Raw genomic sequence first — 12914 nt, forward strand, 5'->3', positions numbered from 1 at the left:
ACAAATAAATCTTAATATAGTTTGAAACTATCAGGTATATGCGTATTATGATGTGTTGTGTTTTTATAGTTGTACCTAATCTTATATTATTTATTGATGTGTGTTAACGTGTGTGTATGTTTGTATGTATAAATGACTCCTTCAAAATAGTATTTGACTTTTTACATCAGTTTTTGGCCTCATTTCTCATTATTTTCAAATTGTTTTGATAAAATATCAAACTAGCCCCTTGCAATGTGACTTCTTGTTCATTTGATAACAAATTGGTTATTAAGTCGTTCATACAAAATTACACCCTAGACAGAAGCAACAAGTCAATAGCAGATGGTTTTTATTTCTTTGAACATCCTATACTTACATGTACATGTAGCTGTCAAAATATGAGCTGCATCAGATAGAAATCTATTTATTGCAAGTGTACATGTACATGTATACGACTAGTTGATTTTGGAACTTTTAATTATGAAATAAACGAGGATTTTTGATGTACAAATGTATTTAATAGGGTTGTTATATCAACACAATTCTCAAACAGTTGCAGACTTTGCATAGAGAATTTTAAAACCTGAAAAAGGTTAACATAATGTATTCCTTTGCATAAGGAAGATTTTTTTCTTCCACAGTTCATTTGTTTGCCAAGCCGAAAAAGAAATCTTGAAGACTGGACTTGGTAACACTAGTAAATGCATTTTGAACATTTCAATCATTTTGGTCTAAGCAGCATCTGAAAAGTAAGAACTTATAACTTGAGTTTTAAGTTGTTTTTCAGATATATTGTATAGTCATTGTATTTATATTTGAATTTACTGTTATTATGAAGTGATATTGTTTCAGGAATGAAATCCCTCATGCACATACTTTCATTATGCACTAGAAGGTTGTGTTACATGTGTATTGTTGTTTTGAATATATTTGTTATTTTTTTGTAAATGATGTATGAAATTTTATATTGTAAATTTTTATGGTGAAACTTTAAATTATAACTAGTCGCTTAAGCTCAATATGGGAATAGGAAGTCATATCATGATACAACTGCCAGTAGAATTTATTATTAATGATTTTAAACTATTAAGAGATGACTATTTTGGATGTTTGAACAATCTGATGTAAGTTATCTCCCATGGGGATTTAAAAAAAAAATTCTCTGCTGCCTTTGGTTTAATTAAAAAAATATTTTATAAAAATTATTATTGTTAGAGTTTCATTTCATACATTTATAATGCCTTTTCAGCACCACTTGTAGATTTACACATTTTAAATTATCCTATAGTGTGCTTTATCAAATCAGAAAATAAAAAGAAATCATTTATCTATTTAATCAGAAATAAAACATAAATGGTTTAGTTTTAGTTGAATATTACTACTATATTAAGTTTAGTAGATAATTTACATGTTTGAATGGAAATCATCCCTTTTTGCAGGTTGATTTAATACAACTTGTACTGTAAATTCAGAAATTATTGTGTGATGTATTATTGCCATTTTTGAAGAATGGAAATACACAAGATTAATAATAATGATTTCAGGAAAATGTGTGTACAGATATATGCATCAGATATCAGAATGCAAGTTTTAATTATTATGATACTCATCCAATTGCATTATTTGCTATACTTAAAAACCTGGCAATAATTTCTGGATTAACTGTAGATTGATCTTTGTTTTCAAACCTATTGCACACACAAAACATTTGACAATCAACCCTTTAGCCAATGTAAATTAAAGGATAAAAATGATGTATTAAATTGTGATTTCAATCTCAAAGATTATTTTACATTAATTAGTTTAATTTATGATGAATTCAGGATTAAAAATGCATTTTTCCATATTAGTGTGGTGCTAAAAAAAATGTATAATTTTACAGATTTTCTTTTTGGTTTAAAATTCTGTGCAGTTTAGCGGCTGAGTATTTTTAACCTTTTCAAATAGTTTTCTATTTTGCACATGTCTCAAATTGAACAGTAGATTTTATACAAACCTTAGTGTACATCCATCAACTTATTGTTATATGTCATGAAAGTTGTTATAATTGGTGCTTTGGAGGACCGTTATCTCAATAAAAGCGAAAAGAAAATTATTGTTTGTTTTAGTTGTTTCTCTGACTTTTAAACCTTTTGGATCTGGATAAGTTTTATTTATTTTTCTTCTGTAAAAACCATTCTGTCCTTAACTAATACCTTGGAGGTACCATTATCAATGAACAAAATACATATTTAAGGGGTGTAGCTCTGTATACATTATCACCCTATAGCCTTCACACTTTCTACTGATACTCATTAATACTATGACTAGTTTAAACATTGTCTGACCTTAGTAATGCCTCTAACTTTTGTTTCCATTGCTGGGCGACAAACTAAGGCAACAGGAATATACCAGTTCCAGCTCAATAGATTATAACTACCAGAAATAATGTTCTGCCCTGTAGTTGATGCTTTAATATTTGCAGGTGGCCTCGATGGACAAATGATCTATGTAGTCTAACAACTCTTGCACTTGTCTGTCAACACTGGGGTTGTGATTTCGGAACCAGTATGTGACAGGTGCATTCCAATCTTAATTAACTTGGATTTTCAGGACTCCCATGTGTTATGCTCCCGTAACTCCGAAATATGCGTCAAAGATATCATGATGCGACTATTTGCTGGAATATCTACACTTTTAACCTACTAGTAATGTATGTGACCACCTGGGGTTGAAGTGATAAAACTTTTCTCAGTGCTCCGAGTACAAAATTCATGCTTTGGAGTTTGAGTACAAAAATCTGACTCGAAAGTTTTATGACTTCTAGGCCTGATCTCTCTTGAAAATCCCTACCCAACTTTACAGCCCAATTAACGAGAATTAAGTCATAAAAGAATAAGTAAAGTCACAAAATTACCAAACTGCGAGGAATATTGAAATCAGAAAGTCCCTTCTCAAATGGAAAATCTAAAGCACAAACAGACGTAATAGGTAAAAATGTAACAGCAGTCAACATTGTTTTATAATCTTTATCTCATAAAAGACGAACAAATATGTACACAAAGAAAAAAAAATGCCATACAGACAAAGCACATTTATTAGCAAAATGACACGCAAGAATACAAAAAATGACCACTGCAAAGCAACACATTGCATATTTATTTAAGGTTTTAAAGTTCCACAACAAGGATATTCCCAAAAATTTACTAAATAGTGAAAATTAATAATTTATAAGGACAATTAAAAGAACACTATAACGCGAAATTAAGATGATTAACAACGTCAGTATCTAGCAAGACCATAATGTATTAAGAATATTTTATTTCCAATTAAAGGGCCCTATAGGTTGCACTTTGTAAATACAGCTGTTTCTCAAAACATGCCTCTTTTGGGGAGTAATTGAATATTCATAGAAAATTCATTTTGTTTACATACTGGTTCCCAGTTATGCTCTCTGTGTTCCATATCGCAGAGACAGAACTTGGGAATCTTACCAGTAAATAAACATGTGCATATTGTTTACATTGAAATCTGTGGTAACCTTTCATTCGAGGTAGGGGTAGTTAAGAAAATTAGTGTTAGTTTAAACTCTGAGAAGTTCAGGGCATATAAACGTTGAAAATATGCCCCACAGCCCTATATTTTGACCTTTGAAAAAAATTGTGGTGCATATGAACTTTCAATTCTAGGATAAGATTTTTTTCAAAACTTCATAGTAAAAGTGGTACAGTTTTAGCCGTAAAAGGAGTTCCTATGGGAAATTGCATTGTCAATATTTACAGAAATGCAACCTATATAGGGTGAAAAAGGGGAACATTCAGAATTTAACCAAATTTGCTTTATTCCACAGATTTTAAAGAAATTAACTCAAATAAGAAGTTTTATAAATATTTAATGAAGATTGATAGAATCCTGGGCCTTAAATATGATGACTCAGCATAAATTCACAGTTTACAGTATGCATAGTTTACTTAAAGTCCTGGATACAAAATTAAATCATAATATTTGCATATTTGTAAGTTAAATTGTTAAGAAGTGCCTATATTTACTCTTCACAGTCATTGAAACTCATAGATCCTTCCTGAATATTATTTATGGGGTATTTGTGTCCTTTCGATAACCCAAAAGTAAGCCGCAACACCTAAATCTGCTTTTTTGTCACCACGGCATAATAAATACAAGCTAGAAAAACAAAAATATCTCAAGAAAACTTACAATAGTGTGTTCTATCCTGAATATGTACTAAATATTCCAAATTGCTAGAAACAGCAGAATTATTTAGGAAATTTGAGGCCCCAGGGGCAAGAAACATAGAAAATTGCCTACCCCCTGGGTCATAAAACATAGTTTAACTTGTAAATGCTATGATTTTATGATTTTATAGTTCTTGATATAGTAAACAATAACTATGCTTGGAAGTTATGCAAAAATCAAATGTTAGCAGTCATCTCTACAACATTTTAAGTGAATTTATATCTCAGACTGGTATCTGCATACATACAACTATTGCAAATATGGCTTTGTTTGAACACTTCTAGTATATATAGTAGCTAAATTGTGTCAGATATATGGTTAAAGATGATACTGTTGTGACAAGAATTCTAAATTGACCATTTGAGACAGAAAATGTGTTCTTTAATTGACAAATAGGCATACCGTAAGATGTGGACTGGAGATAGAGGCTGGATTGGATACTTTATATAATCTTGAATGTTGTAATGGTTGACTGCTAAACATTACATTTATGATATTTTGATATGCTTTCAATATGTTATCAAAACAGTTTTTAACAGGTTCTAGGCATTTTTTATCAGAAAATACGCAAATAGGGTAAGCTGGCAATAATTAAAGTCTTGTTTTCAAATTCTTTAAAAAATTGAAACAGGGGAAGGGGTATAAAATGTATAGTAAAGAAAAACTTAGAGTATACACAGTGATTTCTTTAAGACTTTAATTCTGATAAATGAGTATTAATGTGAGAAAACTGATTTTAGAGAGTTTTCTATTTGAATAAATGTCTGTATAGGTTGCACTTTGTAAATACAGCTGTTTCTCAAAACACGCCTCTTTTGGGGAGTAATTGAATATTCATAGAAAATTCATTTTGTTTACATACTGGTTCCCAGTTATGCTCTCTGTGTTCCATATCGCAGAGACAGAACTTGGGAATGTTACCAGTAAATAAACACGTGCATATTGTTTACATTGAAATCTGTGGTAACCTTTCATTCGAGGTGGGGGTAGTTAAGAAAATTAGTGTAAGTTTAAACTCTGAGAAGTTCAGGGCATATAAACGTTGAAAATATGCCGCACAGCCCTATATGTTGACCTTTGAAAAACATTGTGGTGCATATGAACTTTCAATTCTAGGATAAGATTTTTTTCAAAACTTCATAGTAAAAGTGGTACAGTTTTAGCCGTAAAAGGAGTTCCTATGGGAAATTGCATTGTCAATATTTACAGAAATGCAACCTATAAAGAGCCTTCATGTGTATTATTTGCGAAGTTGATACGGGATATTTATCAACAAGGTCTTCGGATCGTCCAATGATTTTTTAGAAAATCTCCCTGCTCAGATACTACAGGTGATATTGAAGTCAAGGAAGCAACTGCAGTAATCTTTAAATTATAATATTAATGCCAGGACCACTTCAAATCATACATCTGTCCAAATTTAGTTTTTTCGTTTTTAACACCTTTTGTTTTATTTATTATTTTTGTATTCTGTGGCTTCCTCCGTGTTATAGTTAATGGGCTTTTGGTACATGTGATTATAGTAATCAAGAGACATACATAGGATATACACATGTAAATATGTAAACACGTCTCTGAGTCATCATTTCCATTGCAACTGAATTTATTTTTATTGATCACTTGTTCTCTCTTCCTCTAGAAGTTTCACCATTTTACTGAATTATGTTTATGAAAAAATATTTACATAAACAAAAACATTTTATACCAACTCAAACTGACTAACGAAATTCAAAAATATTTGGTATGTGCGAACCTTGTATGGTCCTCATGCCCGCCAGACAGTTTTCATTTGACCTTGACCTCATTTCATGGATCAGTGAACAAGGTTAAGTTTTGGTGGTCAAGTCCATATCTCAGATACTATAAGCAATAGGTCTAGTATATTTGGTGTATGGAATGATTGTAAGGTATACATGTCTAGCTGGCAGGTGTCATCTTACCTTGACCTCATTTTCATGGTTCAGTGGTCAAAGTTAAGGTTTTGAGTTTTGGTCTATTTATTTAATACTATATGCCATAGGTCAAACATATTTGGTGTATGGAAATGTTTTATGATCTATATGTCAGTCGTGTAGGTTTTATTTGACCTTGACCTCATTTTCACGGTTCATTGCTCAGTGTTAAGTTTTTGTGTTTTGGTCTGTTTTTCTTTAACTATAAGCAATAGGTCAACTATATTTGTTGTATGGAAAAATTGTTAAAATGTCTGCCTGGCATGGTTCATCTGACCTTGACCTCATTTTCATGGTTCATCGGTCAATGTTTAGATATCTTGGTTAATGTTAAGTTTATGAGACAGTTGTAATAAAGCTTTATATTTAGTACTATCAACATAGTTTATGAGACAGTTGTAATAAAGCTTTATATTTAGTACTATCAACATAATATCAATGATTAGTAAAGAAGGCGAGACATTTCAGCGTGTGCACTCTTGTTTTTATATAGATTAGCCCGTTAGTTTTTCTGTTGAATTGTTTAACATTAATCATTTTGGGGCCCTCTATAGCTTGCTGTTCTGTTAAAGCCAAGGCTCCGTTTAAACAGCTGTACTTTGTCCTATAAGTGTGTACTTTTTACAAAGAGGAACTTGGATGGAGGGTTACCTCATTGACATACAGATGCATAACACATCTTCTTATCTCTATATAATAGATACAGGAAATCTTACACGACATTAAGTATTTTCCTTTTTTGTTTACTGCATATGTTTTTTGTTGACTGCATACGCTTTATGAATTCAGATCAAAATTTAATTTTTCAATAAAATTAAGTAGAATCCCAGGCTTTACCTTATAACATAAATAAAGGCAACAGCAGTTTAATGCTGTTCATTGGTCATTCATTAAGCAGGAAATAAAGTGGGTTTAAAAACCTGTCTCTGCATGATCATTTATTATAAACATATACATTAGTTTTGAATACAAAATATGTATTGGATGTCAATAACAATTCAGTTTCTAGATCAAACAATGTCGTACCAGTCTACCGACCCATCATGACTATATAATAATAACCGTTTGTTACGTTTGTCATAATGGACGGAAGATGGGGATCCGGATCTACGTAACAGCTTCCTGGCATATTGTCCGTCGGGAGATACAAGAATGACGTCATACGAATTCGGGGCAGTAGTTTTTGCTGCATCTGAGTAACCAACGACAAACACATTTCCACTGCTGTCAGGACCTAGACCATGTGGCCGGCTAATGTTTTTGTCTTCGAATTTCCACATTTCCTTTCCACGCATGTCACAACAGTGAACAGTTCCAGCATCAGTATTTGTATAAAACAGTCTACTATTTGACGTTGTGAAGAATCGAACGCCATTGACGTTTATTGAAATTCTCTTCTGCACATTACCGGAAATATCCATTACTTGAATACCTTCGGTTTCTACTACAACGTAAATTTGGCCGCTCATATAGGAAATTCCTCTGCAAGGATAATTCGTTCGATATCGATTTGTTACGATTCCGTTGATTTTTGAAATATCGAGCATTTCTATAAAAGACATTTTGTCATAGGTGACGGCAAACGTATAATAATTGATAGATGTAACATCAAACGGGTGCGCAGAAACAGGTATGTTATTATAAAAGTTACCTTTTGAATCATAAATACTTAGAACTTTCTTCGATGGTTCTGCAAATATCATTTGTCCATTTGAGGAAGAAGTGCATCCTTTCATATATTCACCGGAATCTGATGGCGATTTTATTGTTTTTCGCAGATGTAATTTGACCCTCATGACAAATCTTGGCGGCGTACTTATTTTACCAGCACGGGATTCCGAAAGTTTATGCTCATCGTCTGTAACTTTGTCTGGTTTATTCACCATTTCAACAATTCCGAATGATGTTATATCGGACACGAGCGACTGAACTACCGGACTAACGCTCAATCTCAAATAAACATGTTTGATTCCACGGAGCATGTCGGAAGTATGCTTTTCGTCTATGGCATATCTTTTCCGAAGCTGTTGAGTCCCAAGAAAAGTTTCGACATTTGTACTTAAATGCTTTATTTGAATTGTTTTATCTTTCAAATCGTGGATCAATGTTTTCTCTCGATCTAGTTCTTTTAGACTTTCATCCAGCTCATCTTTTGTGCGTTCGTACACTTTGTTCAGTTCACCGAGCAAATTTTTCTGAATTTTGGTAATATGATCGTTTATCTTTTTTCTGAGAGCTTCCAATTCCGTTTCAATTTTCTTTTTCTGGTCTTTGATGGTGTTTAGATTTTTCGTTCTTGAAGCTATTAATTTCTGTAAAGTCCCCGATAATTCAGATACTTTTTTCTCTAGATCAGACAACTGAAAAGATGTTTTGGCATTTTTTGATGCTTCTTGGATTGTCTGAACACCATTGCATTTTGAATGAGTTTCCGGTTTACATTTGTTACACGTGATGTCATCATGGAACTTGCAGTAAATGTGAAATTTGGAATCATGGTCATGTTTGCAGATTTTATGCACAGTAAGAGCAAGTTTGTTGTATTTTTGAATGGAAATGAATTTATGATTAGAGTTACCAGATAAATGGGTATATCTACATTTATGACAAAATGCTTTTTCGCATGTTATGCACCATGCATCTGCGTCTCTACTGACATGCCGTGTCTCGCAGTGGTAGCACGGTTTCGTATCTAGTCCTGACATTTCTGGAAAAATAGAAACGAAGAAGCATTAACGGTATCAAATTAAAAGCACCATATTGGCATTTCAAAATTCAACATATCTTGAGTGATGAGAGCCCAAAATATTTGAAAATCCAAGACTTATTCATAAATGAACCACTTATATTTACAACCACTGAGTCGATGCCACTGCTTGTGGAGTTTTAATTTCCCCGAAGGTATTACCAGCCCAGTAGTCATCACTCTGTGCTGACATGAATTATCATTGATATGGTCATATTTATAAATTACCTGTTTACACAAACTTTGAATTTTTTAAATACTAAGGCTTTTCTACCTCAGGAATAGCTAGATGACCTTAGCTGTATTTGGCAAAACATTTTGGAATGTTGGTCCTCAATGCACTTCAACTTTTTACTTTTAAACTTTTTTGCAAAAAAATTCATAAAAAAGGAAAGGAATGAAGGACCTTCATCTCAACCCTCAGAACCAAATGTTTATTTATCTTGTGTATCCATGTTGATAAGAATAATAATTTGTGTACAAGTAGTTTCTGTTTTTGATTCTATCGCTTCACTTTAGACTTGCAAAAAGTGGGAAAAAGTCAAATAAAATACAGGAAATGGAGCAATTTCCAAGATAATGAAAGCAGATATACTTTAAAAAAAATAAACTAAATCCATTAAGACAACACTCAGATATAAACTAATCAAAATAAGAGAGGTTGCCACCTACTTGTGAATAAATATATACAAATAATCCCAACCCAACCTCAAATAAAAGTATACATTGAATTAGTTGTAAATTCATTTAGTAGCTTAGATTTGCACTTTCTTACCTGACTAACTTTCCGTTTCGGAAATAAGTAATATTAGATATATACTATAATTATCATATTTCAGTATAAAACCTCGTAATGAATTTGATTTATTTTCTTGTTAGATGTTGATATATGGCTCAGTATTGTTGCTTTTGAAATGTTTTTCTTTTTCTCTATAATCATAAACGAATATACATTTGTTTTTGCCAAATATCATCTTTGTCTTTAATCTGGCATAATTGATCATTAATTTGATTAAGTTATTAATCGAAAAAGATAAATATATACTCACGCTTATTCTAGCTCGTAAATTAATCTTATAACGTGGTTTAAATTTTAGTTCAAAAGATAGAGATCTTTTAAACTTTGGCAACAAATGCGAAACAGTAAATTAAATGTGTCACTCTTTTTAAAATAAAGTATTGAAGAATAAATAATTTTGAATACATTTTGTAGTTCTATACTTTGTAACATTTGAAAAGGGCTAAACGAATTAGCTATGTCCATTTAAGTAAAACAATTACATTAAAAAAAGTTAATCACCATGAAAGGACACTGACAAAAGACAATATATCGTATTATAGTTATACTTTAGATCATATTTTTTTTCTTTTTACTACAACGTATCTGAAGTCTTGGTTGAATTGGGTGGCTTGGGTCTTTATTTCTGTATTCTTTTATTCTTTAATTCATTAGGCTATTTTTTTCTATATTCTTTACACTTTTCAGTCCATTTTTCTCTTTTCCTTTTATCTGCACTTTATTTTCCCCATTTTTATATTTAACGTTACACCCAAACATTCTCTATTTGTTGTTGCTATTATTCTCTTCTGTTAACCCTTTCTAGAGCCTCATATCTATTCGTGCTGATGTACTTTCAGAATATATTAATAATCAGTGTCTATTTTTGGTTTAGAGATATATAATACAAAAACAGCACAGTTTTAACCTAAGTGAAAGTCGGTCAAAAAATAAAGAATCTAAATATGTTTTTGCTAAATCGAATAGAATTTCAATCAAGCCAGATCATGTCCTGGACTATACTATAGCTATGAGATGGAAGCTTCTAATCCAGCAACAACTTTCTACTTAATCAGTTGTGCTCAGTTGCTACTCCTCGTTGAGCTACATATATGATAAATGCATAGTTTTTTTACAAGTATCAGTCCAAACATTGGCTGAATAATTCCCCCTATTAAAAAAATATCTGGATCCTCACTACACTGATAAGTCTTTTGTAGACGAAACTCGCGTCTGGCTGTATTAAATTATAAACCTGATATTTTTGATGAATTTATTCGTTACATTACGTTAATGATTGAAAATTTATAGCAGCCTCAGCTCTTCTTTTTTTATTACCTAAATTGGAAGAAGATACATAATTGGAAAAAGATACATAATTTGAAGAAGATACATATTTTTTACCAAAATTGGAAGAAGATACATATTTGTTTACCTATATTGGAAGAAGATACATATGTTTTACCTAATTTGGAAGGAGATACATATTTGTCTACCTAATTTGCAAGAAGATACATATTTTTTTTACCTAATTTGGAAGAAGATACATATTTTTTAACCTAATTTGGAAGAGGATAAATATTGTTTTTACCTAATTTGGAAGAAGATACATATTGCTACATATTCTATACTCTAAGAATTGCATTTGTATAGAGGATTTACAGTTCCGTTGTTTAATGACGTTTGATTTTGTCATTTTCTATGGACCTCCCCTTTTAGTCTTTAACTTGGGAGTTCGATATTTTTGTTATACTTTTATAGAAATACTGGGATTCGGAAACAAAAAGAACTTATTTAAATCTGTCTAGAAGTTTAACATGTAGATGGTCATCAAAAGCCAAGGCTCCGAGTTGAAATCCGTTTTTTGACCTATAATGGTTTACTTTGATAAACTGTGACTTGGATAGAGAGTTGTCTCATTGGCACTCATACCACATCTTCTTATTCTATTAGTAAAAAGAAATATACATTCGTATTTTTTCAGTTTACACATTATAGCAATTGTCTTGAAATCTTTATAAGCAAACCGACCTCGTCCAAACTGGTAACTGCCACAGTTCATAAATGTTGTGCTTCTTAGGCACTTTCCTGTATTCATCTCCACCAGGGACTCTTAAATTTGATTATATGAAATCATGGAATACGTTGGAAAGTTATGAGTTAAATGACCAAAAAATATCCAAGCCGAATATCCAAATTTATAACAGGCTTACTTTTTTTCTATGGGAGATGGAACCCTTTTATTCTTTATAAATTCTTAATTTATGAATGGAAATTTAAAATAAGTATATATGTTATAAATCAAGTCAGTATTGAAACTCTGACCACTGAGCTGGTGATTTGAACAGGTGCTGGTGACATGGATTACTTTTTGTTAATTATTATACAATGTATGAACATTTATTTGAAATGGTGGTATTATGTCATCTTCTTTTTCCTTTTTTGTTGTAACCCACAAAAAAGATACAAGGTTTATCACTTGGAATATCAAACACACGTTGCGTCTACATATATAGATATACCCTCGGGCAAAAACGTCCGCCAACACACGTAAATAGAAATTAACCAAAGAAATATATAATTCGGTACGCCAGACTAACTTTTCGTCTACATATAACATGTATAACTCATCAGTGTCGCAAAAAAAAATATTTATGGAGAGGCTTAATCGAACAAAAGTTGAAAATTCTGAAAAGTTGTGCCAAATACGGCGATGGTAATGTATGCCCAGAGATACCAAACCTGAAATTGCTATTTTTGAAGAATTGACTTTCACGATCATATGGGATGTGTGTCTCGAGCTCTACATTCTTTTTTTCCGGTATTTAGCATGTGCGTTCATCTGCTGTTACACATGCTTATGCATGTTATGTATAGCCAAAATAATTTCCTTTTTATTTTCCGACAATTTTTGTTGTACAATATGCATTTTCATTCGGTCTTTTGCTACGCTATTTATTTTCAGTTCATATCAGGCTAATATATTTATTTCTTAAATTCTCCTGTATTGTACTGTTTTGACCACTGGATGTCAATTTGGTATTTCTTTGTCTATGTGTTGCTGTTATTGCGTTTTTTTGGAGATTGTTTTTAAGCATTTATAAATATATTTGTTAGTTGGTTCTGTAGACGTTTGAGTTGAAATGTTATTTCGATGAGTTAATTTGGCACTCTAGATCACAGAACTACTTAATTGGTGCAAATATTTATTATTAAACTATCT

General features: G+C 31.6%; 1 protein-coding gene across 1 annotated transcript; it reads right to left on the reverse strand.

Moving 5' to 3' along the window:
- Positions 1-7097: 7097 nt before the first annotated feature.
- Positions 7098-10070, reverse strand: LOC139501724 (uncharacterized). Its single transcript, XM_071290870.1, has 2 exons — positions 9963-10070; positions 7098-8874 (listed from the first exon to the last, which is right to left on the reverse strand). Exon 2 carries the CDS (start codon positions 8870-8872, stop codon positions 7178-7180), a length of 1695 nt encoding a protein of 564 aa, XP_071146971.1. The 5' UTR covers positions 8873-8874; positions 9963-10070; the 3' UTR covers positions 7098-7177.
- Between the last annotated feature and the right edge of the window lie 2844 nt (positions 10071-12914).

The sequence above is a fragment of the Mytilus edulis genome, chromosome 13 (genome assembly GCF_963676685.1).
Source record: "Mytilus edulis chromosome 13, xbMytEdul2.2, whole genome shotgun sequence".
NCBI classification, from domain to species: domain Eukaryota; kingdom Metazoa; phylum Mollusca; class Bivalvia; order Mytilida; family Mytilidae; genus Mytilus; species Mytilus edulis.

Coding starts and splice junctions, on each gene's coding strand:
- LOC139501724 (XM_071290870.1), bottom strand. CDS start 8,872: ATGTCAGGACTAGATACGAAACCGTGCTACCACTGCGAGACACGGCAT.